The following is a 17,042-nucleotide window of genomic DNA, read 5'->3' as shown; positions in this document are numbered from 1 at the left end:
AGAAGAAAAGGAAAACGAAACACAAATTTAAAATTTTTATTTTTGATTTTGGTTTTGACATCAAGGGACTAAAGCACAAGCAAAACTAGGTTTCAGGCCCTGCCTAACCTATAGGAGAAAAAAGAACCAATGACAACAGTCATAAGCTTTACACCATTTACTTAAGCATAGGGGGATCACTAGAAGAACTACTAGGAATGCAGACACATTTCCCTTTAAGCCCAAAATAATCACATCACCTAGCTCAAGGACCATTTTGAGTCAGAGAAGAGGTTCTTAAGAATGAAGAAAATAAGCTGTTCTCTGTGGCGAGAAATGTGTATGACTGAGCAGGTCCACCTCTTTTTTTTTTTTTTTTCTCACACAGTGACTTCAAAAGTCCCATTGTGAAAGAGTACTGGCCTTGGCTGATATTTCTTGAACTAAATCCACGTTTATGGTGCAGCACACAGGTTCATGGTTCAAAAACAGTTAGAGTGCTGCTGTTTTGGCGCAGAATATCATAATAGTGAGTACGCTAGATGTGGTGTATTTTAATTTTTAGCAAAGCCTTTGACAGTGTTCCACACAGGTGTCTAATAAATAAACTGAATGCCCTTAGTATGGGCCCCAAAGTAATGGACTGGTTGAGTAGAAAGTGAGCGAAGGTCAATGGAGATCTCTCTGAGGAAATGGATGTTACCAGTGGTGTGCCTTTTCTTTTTAACATTTTTGTGATATTGCTGAAGGGCTGTCAGGTAAGATCTGCCTCTTTGTGGTTGGTAGCAAAATCTGCAATAGGGTAGACACCCCTGATGGTGTGAATAACACGAGGAAGGACCTAGTGAAGCTTTAAGCATTGTCTGAAATTTGCTAGCTAAGATTTAATGCTAAGAAATACAAGGTCATGCATTTGGGCTATAAAAATCTGTGATAATTGTACTGTTTAGGGGGTGAAGTGCTTTTGTGCACAAAAGAGGAGCGGTACTTGGGTGTGATAGTATGTGATGATCTAAAGGTGGCCAAACAGGTTGAAAAGGCAACAGCGAAAGCTAAAAGGATGCTGCGGTGCATAAGACTCTGGTGAAACCTCATTTAGAATATTGTGTACAATTCTGGAAATTGCAGCTTCAGAAAGGTATAAACAGGATGGAATCTGTCCAGTGGAAGGTTACTAAAATAGTTGGTGATCTTCATCATAAGATGTATGTGGACAGATTTAAAGATCTCTATATGTATATTTTGGAGGAAAGGCAGTAGAGGGGAAATTTGGTAGAAACTTTTAAATGTGCATGAGGCAAAGCTTTCATTTGAAAGAAAGCTCTGGAATGATGTTTATTTCCTTAGCTTGAGCCTATCACTTCTAGTTTTGTATAGAAAGGATGGTAGATATGTGGAATAGTCTCCCGGTAGAAGTGGTGGAGACAAAGACTGTGTCTTGAGTTCAAGAAAGTGTGGGACAGGCACGTGGGACCACTTAGGGAGAGATGAAGATAGTGGATGCTGTGGATGAACAAACTGGATGGACCATTTTGGCCTTTATCTGCCTTCATATTTCTATGTTTTTGTTTTTAAATGATTAAGGTACCTGTTTTTTATTACAGCATTCTCTCAAGGCTCATCTTGTAATCTTGCCCTGTCAATACTTTTTTCTTGCAAGGCAAACATACCACCCTTTCCCAATTAGCATCAGTTGTCTGTGTGCATACCAGTTTTTCTGTGTGACGGAGAGAAAAAGAAAAATTCTGGCATATTCCGCAGAAAAAAATTAGAGGTCAGCCACTGGACCATCTATAATGTGAAAATGTACAGCGCTGCGTATGCCTTTCAGCACTATATAAGTGATGAGTAGTAATATTAACAGCACTCACACATAACAAAGCACCTTCCTTCATATAATCATTAGTCCGTAAGTGCAAAACTTCCCAACAGTACTCTAGGAAAAATCATCTCTTTGTCAGAAGGATTATGCCCACTGAGACAGAGCCTCACACCTTATTTAGTTCCTCAGCTTCCTCATAAACTTCAACAAGTTAACCCTTCTGCCGACAAAGGTTTCCTTCATTGGAACACTTCTTCAGAAAGTGCAAACCTTTCTATCCAAGGACAAACTATAAAAGCTTGTCTGGTCTGTTCAAATGGTTCAATGCTGCCTTTTGGTCATTGGCAAAAAAACACAGTGAAGGAAGTGATAGGATTAAACTTGACAAAATCAAGGATGATCTCATGTATAAATATGGTAAAAATATAAACCATCTCAAAAAATTCTAACTCTGAATTGTAAAACCTTTACAGAAGCTCATGTAAACTGCTCTAAATTGACTTCCCAGTCATTAGTAGCAGTAGAGGCTTTCAATAAACAATAAAGTTCACAAAGCTTTGTTGAACTGAAAGACATGACACAGGCCTATGTTTTGGCTGAATGACTTTCCTCAGGAGTCTTGGCAATCCTAAATCATAATAGAGCCTGGTATCTACCATCACTGTCGCATCTTTGGGGGAGGGAGGGAATTAAGGAGGGGCTACTTAATTTCAGTCATCGAGATTTGCATACCAAGGAGGCAGTGCTTGCAAATCTCTCTCATGTATATTCATTGTGGATATTCTGCCTGTTGACCTCGAGGACTGGAATTAAGCCCTTCAATAATCAGTCATGACTGAAACAGGTCTAAATAAAAATGTACATCTTTTTTGCCCTGGACCTTTTTTACTCTTCCATTATCACTGAAAAAGTTCAGATTTTAAGCTCACTGAAATCCTGCCTAAAACCCACCCCCAACATGCCCCCTTTCAATTTAGATGAACTGCAGAGTAAAATGTCCCAATTCTGAGTTTTGAAAATCATGACTTAAATATTTTTGTGAGAAACGTGTCCATCTGCTGCTTTGTGCAGTTTTTGACTCATTTTGAAAATGAATGTCAAAGAACAGTGTTTCTCAACCTTTTCAAGCCAAGTACCCCCTAAGCCTAACAAATACCAACTGAGTACCTCTGCCCAAACTCCGCCCCAGACCTGCCCAAACTCCAACCCTGACTCCACCCCATAATAATAATACTAATTGTAATGCAATTTCTTCCATTCATTTTTCATATACACACAATATAATCTTATTAATACATAATGGTAACCACAAAATTAAAGAAAAACACAAAGCATATTGTACGCAGTGAAAATGTTAATTAAATGTCAAGACAGATGACTTTAAAATATGCAATGTCACCTCAGTAACAACTATAGAAAAATAGACAAATATAGTGCAAAATATAGACAGCAGATATAAATTCTCAAAACTGACACAATTTTATCACTAAATTGAAAATAAAATCATTTTTCCCACCTTTGTTGTCTGGTAATTTCATGAGTCTCTGGTTGCACTTCCTTCTGCCTGTACATCCAATATTTCTTTTTCTTTCTCTCCTCCAGACCTCATTCCATTCCCCAACCATCTCTCTGTCTCTCCATGAGTCCAACTTTTCTTCCTTTCTCATCCCCCAGATCATTTTTCACCACTGCCCACCAATCCCATGCCCATTTCTCCTTCTATCACTCCTCTCCAACACCATGCCACATCTCTCCCTCTATCACTATGCTCAGCATTCCTCCCCCTTGTATCCCAACACCATGCCACATCACTCAGACTCAACAATTGTTCCTTTCTATTCTCTCCCTCCCTCCATCCTATGTCCCGAGTTCGTGCCTCCTCCCCTTCACTACCTTCCAGCCTTTGTCCTCCCTCCCTCCCTGCGGCACTAAAGCCTGCCTACCCGCCACTTATTCCTCCTCTCCCCACGGGCCGCCACCCAACCACTCCATTTAATTATCTCCCGCTGCTGCCGTAACTCCGGGAAGGGCCAGGCGCATGCAGCAATTGCACACCGCTGGCCCACAAGCCTTCCCCCTGACGTCAATTCTGACGGAGAGAAGGTCTGGGCCAGCCAAGCAGCGATTGAATGCTATTTAGGCAGGTTTTTTGTGTGGAATCTCTTGTGGGTTATAACCAGGGCTTTGAAGATGCAGCACTTTTTGACTGGTAACCAGTGGGCTGCATGGAGCGCTGGAGTAATGGAGTCACGGAAGCCAAGGTTGTATAGAAGCCGAATTGCTGAATTCTGGATTTTTTGAAGACATTTTAGGTCTCTTGCAGTGATTCCTTTGAATAGGGAGTTGCAGTAGTCTAGCCTAGCGAGTACATAGGCATAGAGCAACTGGGCTAAGTCTGTTTCTGGGCGGAAGGGTTGGATCCTTCGCAGTTGTCGTAGGTAGTAAAAAGATGTGGAAGCTACCTATGAAATATGGGCACCTGTGAAATATGGGCAGAGAGGGACAGGTGGCCATGCAGTATTATTCCGAGACTTCATACCTGGCCTTTTGCTATTAGGGGGATGGATTCCCAGGATAAGATCAGACGGGTAAAATAGTGTTCTTTTTTCTGATCCAGAGTAGTTCAGTCTTTGAGGCTTTCAACTGGGCAGTCATCCAGTTTTTCATGTCAGAGAGGCAGTGTAGGAGGTTAGTGAATTGAGTTGGTCGATCGTCACCTAGTGGGAGCAGTAGTTGAAGGTCATTGGCATAGGAGTGAATCTTAATGTTGTATTTGTGCGTGATGTTGATGACTGGCCTGATATACAGATTGAAGAGGAGGGGGGACAGCAGGGCACCTTGGGGAACTCCATATTTAATTGATTTGGGGTTAGATTTGACTGACCCTAATAGCACAGATTGTATTCTGAGGTTCGAAGTGTTCCCCCTCCTGTAAAATCTGTTTTTGAGGGGTTTTCTGAGGTTTGAAGTGTCCCCCCTCCTGTAAAATCCAAAATTCGACATTTTTTATTGCATTTGTTATGCAAATTCAGTGCCATTTTGGTGCCATCTTGGTGAATTTGGCAGCCATCTTGGCAGTGGCCATTATTGGTCGCAAATTCGGTGGCCGTTTTGAATTTTTAGCAATCTTTTTTTCATCTCCCTGCTTCTTCAAAACACAGGTTTTTTGTGGGTTTTTTTGCCAGGAAGCTTGCTGGGATAAAATCCTTAGGGTCTCCTATGCTGAACTCATGTAAAGTTTGCGCAAATTTAGTGCATTTGGAGCATCCTTGTGCCAAGTGCTGCTTAGTGTAGCTGGGGGGATGGTAGCTACCGGCTCTGTTTCCCCCTCGTAGAAGCAGGTGATTTCACGCTCAGCTAGCCCGGTGGGACAGCCTTCATTGCTTTCTGGGCTTGACTTGGCTGGTCCTTTGGGCAGCCAGGCTGTGGACCCTCCGCAGCCTAAGAAATGCAAGTCTCAGTCATCTAAGGATGACTCTATGCCCCCGGGACCTGACATTTTTTTCTGACTTCAAGAGATTTTTGTGGTCCAAATTTCAGGCCAGAGATTCTGTGACTGGAAGTTCTCAGCCTCCTTTGTCGATATCTGTGAGTGGCGGGGTGACATTGGAGATCTCCCCTGTTCCTGCCCGCTCCGCCAGTTCAGGTTTTAACTCCTGTTCTGAGGGATCCGGCAGTTGATCCTGACCTCTCTGATCCTTTATTTGATAGTGTAGCCAGACTAGGAGATCAGACTTGGGTACTGGATCCATGGATCCCTTAGGGCGTTCGATGCACATTGCCTCTTGGATTGTGGTAACGACAGATGCCAGCCTTCGGGGCTGCGGAGCTCACTGTGATTGTCATCCTCAGCATGGCTATTAGACTCCGACTCATAGAAAGTGGTCAATCAACCGTTTGGAGCTCAGGGCCATTCAGCTAGCCCTGAGAGCACTGCTGCAGACCCTGTCCGAGTCTTCTCCAACAATGCGAAGGCAGTGGCCTATGTCAATTGCCAGGGAGGGACCAAGAGATCTCCCTTGGCTCAGGAAGCCTGCCTTCTTTTTCTTTGAGCAGAACGTCATCTACTGGTGCTGACGGCAGCGCATATAGCTGGAGTGGATAATGTTCAAGTAGACTTCCTCAGCCGTCAGACACTCAATCCAGGCAAATGGGTCTTGCTATCTGAGGTGTTCCAAGCCATTGTTTGATGCTGGGGACAACCCTACTTTGACCTCATGGCCATTGCAAGAAACAAAAAGGCACAGCGTTTTTTCAGTCACATATCTGAGCCAGAAAGCAAGGGGCTTGCTCTGGTGCAACCGTGGCTTTGGGGAGTTCTGTACATCTTTCTTACCTGGCCCATGATCAGCTGGGTACTTCGGAGGATTACAGCTCATCCTGGCTGCGTCATCCTGGTGGCTCCTGACTGGTCTTAAAGACCTTGGTACATGGATCTGATGCGACTGCGCTTGGGGCGCAGTCTGCACCTGAGCATCTATCCGAACCTTCTCTGTCAGAGGCCGGTGGCCATGGAAAATCTGGGTCGCTTTGCGCTTACAGCATGGCTCTTGAGCACACTGCTCTAGAACATAAAGGATATTCGGATATGGCGGTGGACACTCTCCTCAAGTCTAAGAAGTCGTCCACGTGTCGGCCTATGCTAAGGTGTGGAAGTCCTTCCAGCATTGGTGTTCTCAAGACCAGGTGGATCCTTACTCGGCTCCAATTGTGTGGATTCTCGCTTTTCTTCAGCCTGGTTTGGATAAAGGCCTCACTGTGGCTTCTCTGTGGGTTCAGGTGGCCGGACTGTACTGTTTTAGATCCTTTCCTGGCTTGGGACCTTAACTTGATGATGTCGGACCTTGCTGGAGCTCCTTTTGAGCCTCTTTGGGATGCTTCCCCCCTGGATTTGACAATCAAGACAGTGTTTCTTGTTGCCATCACTTTTGCCCACAGGGTTTCCGAGCTGCAGGCATTGTCTCCGTATTTCAGAGGTGGGGGTTTCTTTGAGGACGGTTCTTCCTTTTTATCGAAGGTGGTCTTGGCTTTCCATTTCAATCAAGAAGTATGTTTGCCTGCTTTTCAGCTGACTGGTTCCAGAACTCAGGATCGCCTGCTGAAGAAACTGGATGTGCGCAGGGTGCTCCTGCAGTATTTGGAGGTTACTTACGAGTTTCGCCTCTCTGACCATCTGTTTGTGCTAACACATTCCAGTAAGTAGGGTGCTCCCGCTTCTAAGGCCATGATCTCCAGATGGATCCATAGGGCCATTTTGTCCGCTTATATTCTGGCGGGGAAACAGTCTCCTGTTTCCATTCAGGTGCATTCTTCCAGGAGTGTGGCTTTTTGTCATAGGCTAAAGCGAGAGCTGTTCCTCCTGAAGAGATTTGCAGGGCGGCAACATGGTCTCATTTCACACATTTGCCAAGTTCTACAGAGTGGATGTGGCTGCCAGGCAGAGCTCGGCCTTCGGGTCCTCTGTCTTAAGGGCCGGCACAGCAAGCCCACCCTAGCTATTCTAGGGGACAACTTTTGTATGTCTCTCTTGTCTAGAATATCTCACCTATTGCACTGGAAAAAGAGGTTATGTACTTACCCTGTTAAGCTCCTTTCCAGTAGATAGGTGAGACATTCTAGACTCCCCGCCCTGTCCTTCCTGCACCTGTTTTCAGCTTTTCAATCTCTTCAGTCTTCTCCAAGCTGATTCTTGGAGACTGGTCAGCCCTTTGGAATTGTGAAGAATTTGTACATATGTTCAGCTTGTTCGGAAGTAGTTTCTGAGCTCCTTTGAAGCCTGTGCTGGCAGTTAATGGTACTGTTTTTTTGTTTCTGAGCAGAACTCTAGTTTGGCCTGTTGTTACAGGTGCATCTACTTCAGATATGTGGGTGCCTTTCTGTGCTTGGGTACTGACTGCTAGAGGGTGCTATACTGAGCTGTGAAGTACACTGAGGCACAGTGAAAAATCCGGAGTGGATTTCTTCTGCAGTCTATGCGAGCATGAGGAAATAACCCTGTCGTCTAGAGTGTTTCACCTATCTATTGGAAAAGAGCTTACCAGGGTAAGTACATAATCTCTCTTTATGGTGACAACTCTGGCGGACTAGTACTGGACCTCAAGATTCTTCATTCATTCTATAACGCAATAAAGATGCAGCACCTTAAACTGTCCCTCCCTTCACCTCAGCATATTAAATGAAAAAAACTATTTGTGTCCATCTTTGAATCCCTGGGCCCCAGAGTCTGGAATAGTCTTACCCCAGTGGTCCCCAACCCTGTCCTGGAGGACCACCAGGCCAATTGGGTTTTCAGGCTTGCCCTAATGAATATGCATGAGAGAGATTTGCATATAATGGAAGTGACAGGCATGCAAATCTGCTACATGCCTTTTTTCCTATCTACATCATTAGGGCTATCCTGAAAACCCGATTGGCATGGTGGTCCTCCAGGCCAGGGTTGGGGACCACTGGTCTACCGCTAAACTTACATTAAGTTCCCTATTACAGCGTCTGAAGAATGTTAGACTTATCTTTTCTCCTCATAATGATCTCTACCTAACCCGCTTTCTAGAATCTTCTTGCTAATGTAATAACTGATCTCAATCTTATTGTAAACTGCAATTATTCCTTGTAGAAAATTGTGGGATATAAGAAACTATATGGTATGCGAATACAACTTGACTACTATAATTCCCTTTTTACCAGCTTAAGGACCAAAGATCTCCGTAGACTGCAAATTATTCAGCATACCACTATATGTTTAAAACACAATGCCAGGAAATTTAATTATATCACACCCCCTTCTAAAAAATGCTCATTAGCTCCCTATTATCCACTGAATCACGTATAAAATCTTCCTACTAGTACTCAGAGTACTACAGTCAGGTGAACTCTCCTATCTCTCACGGCTTCTCATATCATATTCCCCTCATAGAACATTCAGAGCTGCAGACCAGAAATAACTTATAACCCCTTCTTATCGCAAGATACAGTAATACATGAGCACATACGTTAATGCATTTTATCAGTTCTGGAACTCATTCCCAATATCCCTTCATCTTCAGTCCTCCTTAGATAAATATAAGTCAGAACTTAAGACCACTTTATTTAAAGGCGCATATTCATAACATGAGACAGGTGATTGCTTTCTCTTGTACTATCCCCTCCCCATACTATCCTATATTAAATTGTTCCAGCTCACTTACCTCCACTGTCATATCTGTCTAAATGCTCACAGTTTCTTAAACTTTCCTATATTTTATATTGTAAGCCACCTAGGAGGATCTTCCAATAGGTGGGAGAGAAAGTCTAAATAAAACTTGAAACTTTTACCTGTGAAATACTTTTTTAAAATTACCATTTGGATTGCTGTTGGTTTGTCATGATGGTTAAACTTTAGCACAATTGATTTTAAATGATGGTGATATGGAAGTGCAGGTCTCCCTCCATATTCGCGGGGGTTAGGGTTGCATCCACCTGTAAATAACATAAATTCATGAATAACTTATTCAGGTAATGGAAGTGGATCATAAGCAATGTGGAAGATCTGTATTTACCACCTGGGGTATAGTTTGGATAGTAATGTCATGGTACTGATAGATGCAAGAGGAACGGAGTTAGTAAGAGTTTGCCATTCAAAGCAGGATGATGTGGTCCTTAGGGCTGGATATGGTGTCCTGGTGGGGCAGGAAGGAGGAGGTTTAGGCGATTCTTTTTAGCAGATTGGCCAAGCATGTGGTTATCAACCACTTCTAGTCATCATTTACCTTCCCGTCTTGGCGCAGGTCATCCAATATTTATTGATGGAACACTCGTGAATAACTGAAGTTGTGAATGTCGAACCCATGAATATGGAAGGAGACCTGTAAATTGTATGAATGAAATGAAAGACTAAGAATCTTTAAATCTCTCTCTGATGTGTAGATGTTTGGAAGGTTTTAATGCTTATCATTTCTGTTTCACTAGATCAATTTATTTTTAATGCTATATTTTTAGGTTTTATACATTCAGTTGTTCAGTTTGCAATTCTGGACCAGAATACCTCAAACGTCTACCTTTACGATGGTAAGCAAAACCAAGGGAAAGTTGAATTTCTCTGTAAGTAAAATGAAAAGCTAATAAATAATATGGATGCATAGTGTAAGATTTCATCTAAAATTGTGATGTAATCTAAATCTTTTAAGATTTTGTTTATAGTAGAATTAGAATGTCACCTGATTAAATTCTGATGAACTTAAATATTAGGGTTCTATTCTTGTGTTCATGAGCTGTAAATTTACTGTGTTTATTTTTCAGCTAGTGATTCTTTGAGGGCACAAAAAACTCCATATTTGTTAGTGTCTCTTTGCTACAGGTTTAATGCTGGGTACCTTTCTAGGTAGTATCAAACATATATATATCTATAATAATAAAATGCTAAGCGCGCATGCGCACTCTCACCGTGTGTTCCCTGAGATCTGATCTGTCGGGATGTTCCAGCAAGAGTGCACATGCGCACTTACTACGTACCCGAAGGTGTGCTAGAAACGTGACAGGCGCGTTCGGAGGCGGGACATTTAGAGGCACCACAGAGGGGGAAAATAAAAGTGTACCATAGTAGTCGAAGGGCGCGGGGCAGCGGTCTGGGAGTGACAGAAAAGGAGAAGAGAGAGTTGGTGTTACTCAGAGACGGCCGCCGCAGCCCTGTCACTGCCTAGGCCTCCTGGCTACTCACACGCACCCTCCGAAGGGCTGGGGCACAAAGAGCGCCTCCTGCCCCCCCCTCTCCGGGGTGAACCGAGAAACGGAGCCGGCCCGACCTCTGTGACAGACCCGAGGAGCCCAGCAACTTTCCGCCTTGGCTCTTGCGCTGACCCCGCCGCCAGAGTCCTTTGCGGCCCCCCCTTCCCTTCCTGCGGTCCCGCCTACGAACCTGGCGATTCCAGCAGTGTGTGCAGCAGTCTACACACGCTGCTTCGGGCCCTTCTACTGCCCTGATTTGCTCTGCCGCGTCTCTGATGATGTCATCAGGGACGTGCCAGAGTAAATCAGGGCAGTAGAAGGGCCCAAAGCAGTGTGTGAAGACTTCTGCACACACTGCTGGAATTGCCAGGTTCGTAGTCAGGACTGCGGGAAGGGAAGGTAAGGGACTAAGGGAGCCGGACAGACCGCGGGAAGTGAAAGGGGGGTAAAGGAGACGCTACTGCTGCTGCACAGGGAAGTGGTGTGGGGGAGGGAAATGGAGGGGGAGGGGATGCTGCTTTGGCTGCTGCACAGGGAAGTGGTGGGAGAGAAATGCTGCTGCATAGGAGGCAGGGAGAGAGACAGATAGATAGAAAGACAGACAGACAGTGGGAGGAAGGGAGACAGAAAGAAAAGAAGAAAGACACAGGGGCAGGGAGATACACAGAGAGACAGACAGACAAAGGGGGACAGAGACAGAAAGAAAGACAGCGGGAGGGAGAGAGAAACAGAAATAAAGACAGACAGACATATATTCTAGCACCTGTTAATGTAACGGGCTAAAATACTAGTATATATATCCCCGGCCCAGTAGCACCTCTTCCCTGCTCCCCCTGTCCCTCTTCCTTGCTCCCCCGGTCCAATAGCACTTCTTCCCTGCTCACCATCCCTCTTCCTTGCTCTCCCGGCCCAGTAGCACCTCTTCCCTGCTCCCCCCGGTCCAATAGCACCTCTTCCCTGCTCCCCCTGTCCCTCTTCCTTGCTCCCCCGGTCCAATAGCACCTCTTCCCTGTTCCCCGTCCTTCTTCCTTGCTCTCCCGGCCCAGTGTCACCTCTTCCCTGCTCCCCCTGTCCCTCTTCCTTGTTCCCCCGGCCCAGTAGCACCTCTTTCCTGCTCCCCCTGTCCCTCTTCCTTGCTCCCCCGGTCCAATAGCACCTCTTCCCTGCTCCAGCAGCACCCCTTACCTGTTTCACCGGTCCAGTATGCAGCATTGTGAGCATCGCGGCTGGCTTTTGCGAACCTCGTGGGCTGCTCTGCCCCTCAGAAGTACATTCCCTCTGACGCGATCGCGTACGTCAGAGGAAACGTTATACTGAGGTGCTGTGCGGCCTGCGAAGTTTAGTAGAGCCGGCTTCTGGAGCAGCACCCAACCCTCAGCTGCTCGAAGCCCTCCTCCCGGCAGCCACCGCCAGCACCGCTGCATGAAGCCCTCCTCCCGGCAGCCGCTGCACGAAGCCCTCCTCCCTGCAGCCGCCGCTAGCACCGCTCCACACCGCCTCCTCAAGCCACCGAATATGGCCGGCTTCCTCCAACGGTTGGTGAGTGAGGGTGGGAGGAGGGGAGTGGCCAGAATATATATGTGTATATATATATATATATATATATTTTTTTTTTTTTTTAAATTTATTTATTTTTTTAATCCGAGGACAAGCCAGCAGTATATTCTCATGTGGGTAACAACATCCACAGAACCCGGTACAGACTGTCAAAAAGTGTACTGTGACTTTACATTTCTGAGACTGCGTGCACACATGGAGGTGCCTTCCCATCTGACGTCGGCTCATGGGACTGTCAGTTTTTTGTGGAACTGAGAAGCTGTTCTTAGTCTCTCTTAGCGCATCAAACTTGTACTATTTTTGCCTTTCCATTTATTTTTTTCCCCTTTCAGTCATATTTTTCTGTTTTGTTTCTTTTGCTTTCATTCAGTTGAAGTTGACTCTCTAGCTCCATTACAGTGGAATGCAACAATGCATTCTTCATTATGGCAAAATCCTCATGTAAAAATACAAGGACAATATATTGAATGGAAGTCATGGCGTAAGCGTGGTATATGGGCAATACATTATCTGATGTCCGATTGTACCTTCATTGATTATAATACATTGAGTACCTCTTTCAGATTGGAACCCGTTTATTACTATCAATGGTTACAATTGCACCATTGTGTTCAGACCTATTTTAAGCAGACTACACTTTCTATGAACTTGCCTTCCATACTAAGTTGGGCCAATGCCTTCAATTCGCTACCTGGTCAAGCTTCAATTTGGTATAAACTAATGCACCACCAGAAATTTGTTTCTCCGTCCGCATTACGTGACATATGGACACATGATACAGGGGTGGAATTCAGCCCTTCTGTTAGGGCAGAACACTGGCTATCATCCTTCAAAGCTCTGAAGTTGTCAGCTATCATGCAAACAGTGCTTTTTCTTTATCACAGAGCTTATTGGACCCCACACAATCTTTCCAAATTGAACACCTTAGATTCCAATAAATGCTGGTCGTGTCTTCAAAGTGTTGGTATGCTAGATCACATGATCTATTATTGCCCTCAATTACAATTGTTATGGAAAAACATTTGGGATACGTGAGATATTGCCCATTATTGAAGAGCTGACCTATTTGATCATAATATTCGGATAATGTGCACTAATGAAAGCCTTGGACAAATATGAGGCTAAATTACTTAACTGCTTACTGTTAATAGCGATTAAAACAATACTTTTGTGTTGGAAGGATTTCTCTTCACTTAATCATAATACTTGGTGGAATACAGTATGTCTTTACTCTAAGTATGAAAATATAGCTGCTGAGCGAACTAACTCCTTATTGTCCTTTCAAAAGGTATGGGCACCAATTTTAGCATATTGTAAGAGAGACTAAAGGACTGCCTATGATTACATCCCCCTTTGGGTAATCACTTTCTTGTGATCTGGTCTATCCCATAGGTACATATTTTCTTTGAATGATAACAGTTACTACCATAAATGTATTCAACTTATGTATGTATGAGTACTGCAAGCCGCTATTCACTGTTCACTGTTTACTGGTTTTATATTTTGTCTGTTTTATAAAATTCAATTAAAAAAAGATTGAATTCAAAAATGTTTAATTTTTGATTGATTTTTAGTTTTGGGCCTTCTGGCTCTTATCAGCCAATTTTCAGGCTGGGAGTGTTGACTTGTTTTCAGTATGCCATCTGCTTGACCTTCCCAAACCATTGAGTCCTTTGACCTCATGCACCCAGCCCTCCTCACTCCCTACCAGACTCTGCACCCAGCCACCCTCACTCCCTGTTCTGCCAAGCTCTCCACCATGACCCCCCTTCCCTCCTTCCCTGCCAGGCCCTGCACCCTTCCCACCTCCCTGCTCTGACCCCTGTCCCGCTCTCTCCTGATGTCCTGAAGGCCTTCACCAAGCCTGCCATATCACCTGATAGTCCAGTGGTGGGACAGGAGGGATCCTTCCCATCTCCTGTCCCGGCTGACTCTGACAATTTTTTTACCTCCCCCCCAACCTCCCCCTGCACCTTTTTGAATCCCTGGTGGTCCAGTGGTGTACTGGGCAAGAGTGAGCTTTCTGTGCTCCTGCCCCACGCTGATCCCCTCCCTGAATGGCTTCCGCCAGTTTTCACAAATCCCCATCAATCTCAACACACTCCTTCGCCAAAAGACTTTTATGACTCGGATTTACAGTCTGACTCGGTGGATGATGTCCTTGAGTCCACTACAGAGGCTTATGTTACTTCTTCTGAAGTGTCTCCTAAGAAATCTCCATAGAGTTAAGTCTCCTACTGAAAAGACTTTCTTTCACAAAATTTATTCAGCAAAGAGCTCACAGTCAAATTAGAAGCTGACTCTGCCTACAGTGCTGAATATTTGGAGGCCTTAGACTATGATGAGCCTCCTAAAGAACTCCTTTGAATACCATTACATGGTATTCTCAAAGATACTCTTCATAAGAACTGGGAGACCCCACCCCTCACAATTACTGTGGCTCTTAGAAAATTGGACTCTACAAAATCATTTCTTCTCCTGGTTTTGACAAATCACAACTCCAGCATCAGTCCCTGGTGGTAGAGTTGACTTTGAAAAAATCTACTCAATCCAGAGTCTATGCCTCAGTGCTCCCAGGGCATGAAGGGCACACTATGGACAAGTTTGGTTGTCGCTTGTACCAAAATTCCATGTTAGCCAACAGTCCTAAACTACAATTTCTATATTTCCTGCTAGTCAAGAATGTGGTTAAGAAATTGTCTTCTTTTGATTGGTATATTCCTTCACAACAATTACAGGATTTTTGTTACATCTCTCACCCTTGCCCTAGCCAGAAGGTACATGGTGAGATCTGCTTATAATGCCTTTGAATTATCTACCAGAGTCTCAGCTATGTCAGTGGCAATGAGACCTCTTGCATGGCTCAGAGTCTCCAACAAGGATATCAATCTTCAGGATAGATTGGCTAACATTTCATGCTTGGGTGATGAGCTATTTGGTGACTATTGAAAATGCTAACCAAAAGCTCACTGACCATGAGAAACATTGAGATGCTTTGGTTAAATCCAAGCCTAAGCCTTCAACTTCTAAGACCTTCAAACCTTTTTCTTCTTATCAATGGCATTTTTCTACCAAACCGGCTGCTTCCCTTAGACCGCAGCAGAAGAAACAGAAACAACAGTGTCCTCAAAATTCTCAATCTGCAGCTCCCCAAAAGCCTGCTCAGTCTTTTTGACTCACTTCGTGAGAGCATAGTTGCTGATCCTCTATCTCAGTCTCTTCCTCAACCCATTAGAGGCCGGCTACAACTGTACTATCCTCGCTGAGAACTGATTATCACAGATCTCTGGGTACTAACAGTTATTTGAGAGGGATACTCTCTTCACTTCATTGACATTCCTCTAGATCATCCTCCAAGAGAGTCTTCTTTCAACCCTCAGCTGATGTCCCTTCTTCTTCAGGAGATAGAATTCCTTCTCAATGCCATCAAAAGGGTTCCTCCTGGACAGAGAAACTGGGGAGAGGGGGGTTTACTCCCTGGTATTTTCTCAACCCGAAGAATATGGGAGGTCTTCGTCCAATCTTAGACCTCAGAGGTCTCAACAAGTTTCTAGTGAAGGAAAGTTTGGATATTATCCCTGGCAACTGTGTATCCCATCTTAGACCACAATGACTGGCTATCTTCTCTGGATCTGAAAGAAGCCTACACTCGCATTCCAGTGCATCCGGCCTCTTGCCGATTCCTCTGATTTCAAGTGGCTCACCACCATTATCAATATACAAAGTACTACCCTTTGGCCTTGCATCCTCTCCCAGAGTAGTCACCAAGTGCCTGGTTATAGTGGCAGCAGCGCTATGGTCTCAGGGACTCCAAATCTTTCCTTACCTGGACGACTGACTGATCAAAGGCCCTACCTCGCAAGGGGTAACAGTAGCGACTTGCATTCTCTTCCTTCAACAATTTGGTTTCAAAATCACAACTCCAGCCAACTCGGACTCTACAATTCATAGGTGTTCTTAAACACCATTCATCTCAGGGTGTTTCTACCGCACACCTGATAATTTGACTCAGCTTTGCACTCAGACTTATCAGCCATCAATCTCAGCCAGACAAATGCTGGTACTACTGGGTCACATGGTTTCCACAGTGTATGCTATTCCGTTTGCGGGACTTGATCTCAGGATACCTCAATGGACTCTCGCATCTCAGTGGTCTCAAGCTCTCAACCCACTATCTCAACACATTACAGTCACACCTTCACTTTGACAGTCGCTGCAGTGGTGGATGAACTCTTCCAATCTGTCCAGAGGATTTTTGTTCCATACCCCTCCTCATCAGAAAGTTCTGACCATGGACTCATCCACTTACACATGGAGAGCTCATCTGGATGGTCTTCACACACAGGGTCACTGGTCTGCCAAGGACTGCCTTGTCATATAAATCTGTTGGAAACTCAGAGCGATCTACAATGCTCTCAAAGCTTTTCAACACATTGTGACCAACACCGTCTTTCTCATCCACACAGACAATCAGGTTGCAATGTATTACATACACAAGTAGGCACGGATTCTTTCCATCTTTGTCTGGAGGCCCAGAAGATTTGGTCCTGGACCATTTCTCGCAATTTATTCCTCAAAGCAATATACATTCAAGGGGAACAGAATTCACTTGCAGACACTCAGCAGGTTTCTTCAGCCACATAAGTGGACACTCAGCTCTGCAGTTCTACGTCCTATATTTTCTCAGTGGGGGACCCCTCATATAGACTTGTTTGTGTCCCCCCACAACCACAAGCTGCCTCAGTTTTGCTCCCGGCAGTACTCTCGTTACCATCTGGAAGTGGATGCTTTTCTGTTGGATTAGGCTCACAAGTTTCTCTACATCTTTCCTCCAATCCCTCTCATCCTCAAGACACTTGTCAAGCTTAAGCAGGAATTGGCCACCATGATTCTCATAGCCCCTTGGTGACCCAGACAACCCTGCTTCTCCCTTCTACTTCAACTCAGCATGAAGGAACCAATACCTCTTCAAATTTTCCCATCT

The 17,042-nt window shown here is 44.6% G+C and overlaps 1 protein-coding gene across 4 annotated transcripts in view; it reads left to right on the top strand.

Moving 5' to 3' along the window:
- Positions 1-17,042, top strand: part of MTF2 (metal response element binding transcription factor 2) — a 126,069-nt gene that overhangs the window by 69,886 nt on the left and 39,141 nt on the right. For all 4 annotated transcript variants that reach the window (XM_033916832.1, XM_033916833.1, XM_033916834.1 and 1 more), the window contains one exon: positions 9,776-9,844. In XM_033916832.1, coding sequence (XP_033772723.1) covers positions 9,776-9,844 — 69 coding nt within the window. The remainder of the gene's footprint in view (positions 1-9,775; positions 9,845-17,042) is intronic.

The sequence above is a fragment of the Geotrypetes seraphini genome, chromosome 12 (assembly GCF_902459505.1).
Source record: "Geotrypetes seraphini chromosome 12, aGeoSer1.1, whole genome shotgun sequence".
NCBI classification, from domain to species: domain Eukaryota; kingdom Metazoa; phylum Chordata; class Amphibia; order Gymnophiona; family Dermophiidae; genus Geotrypetes; species Geotrypetes seraphini.
The sequence above is the reverse complement of the archived record's forward strand: the minus strand, read 5'-3'. Positions and strand labels throughout refer to the sequence as shown.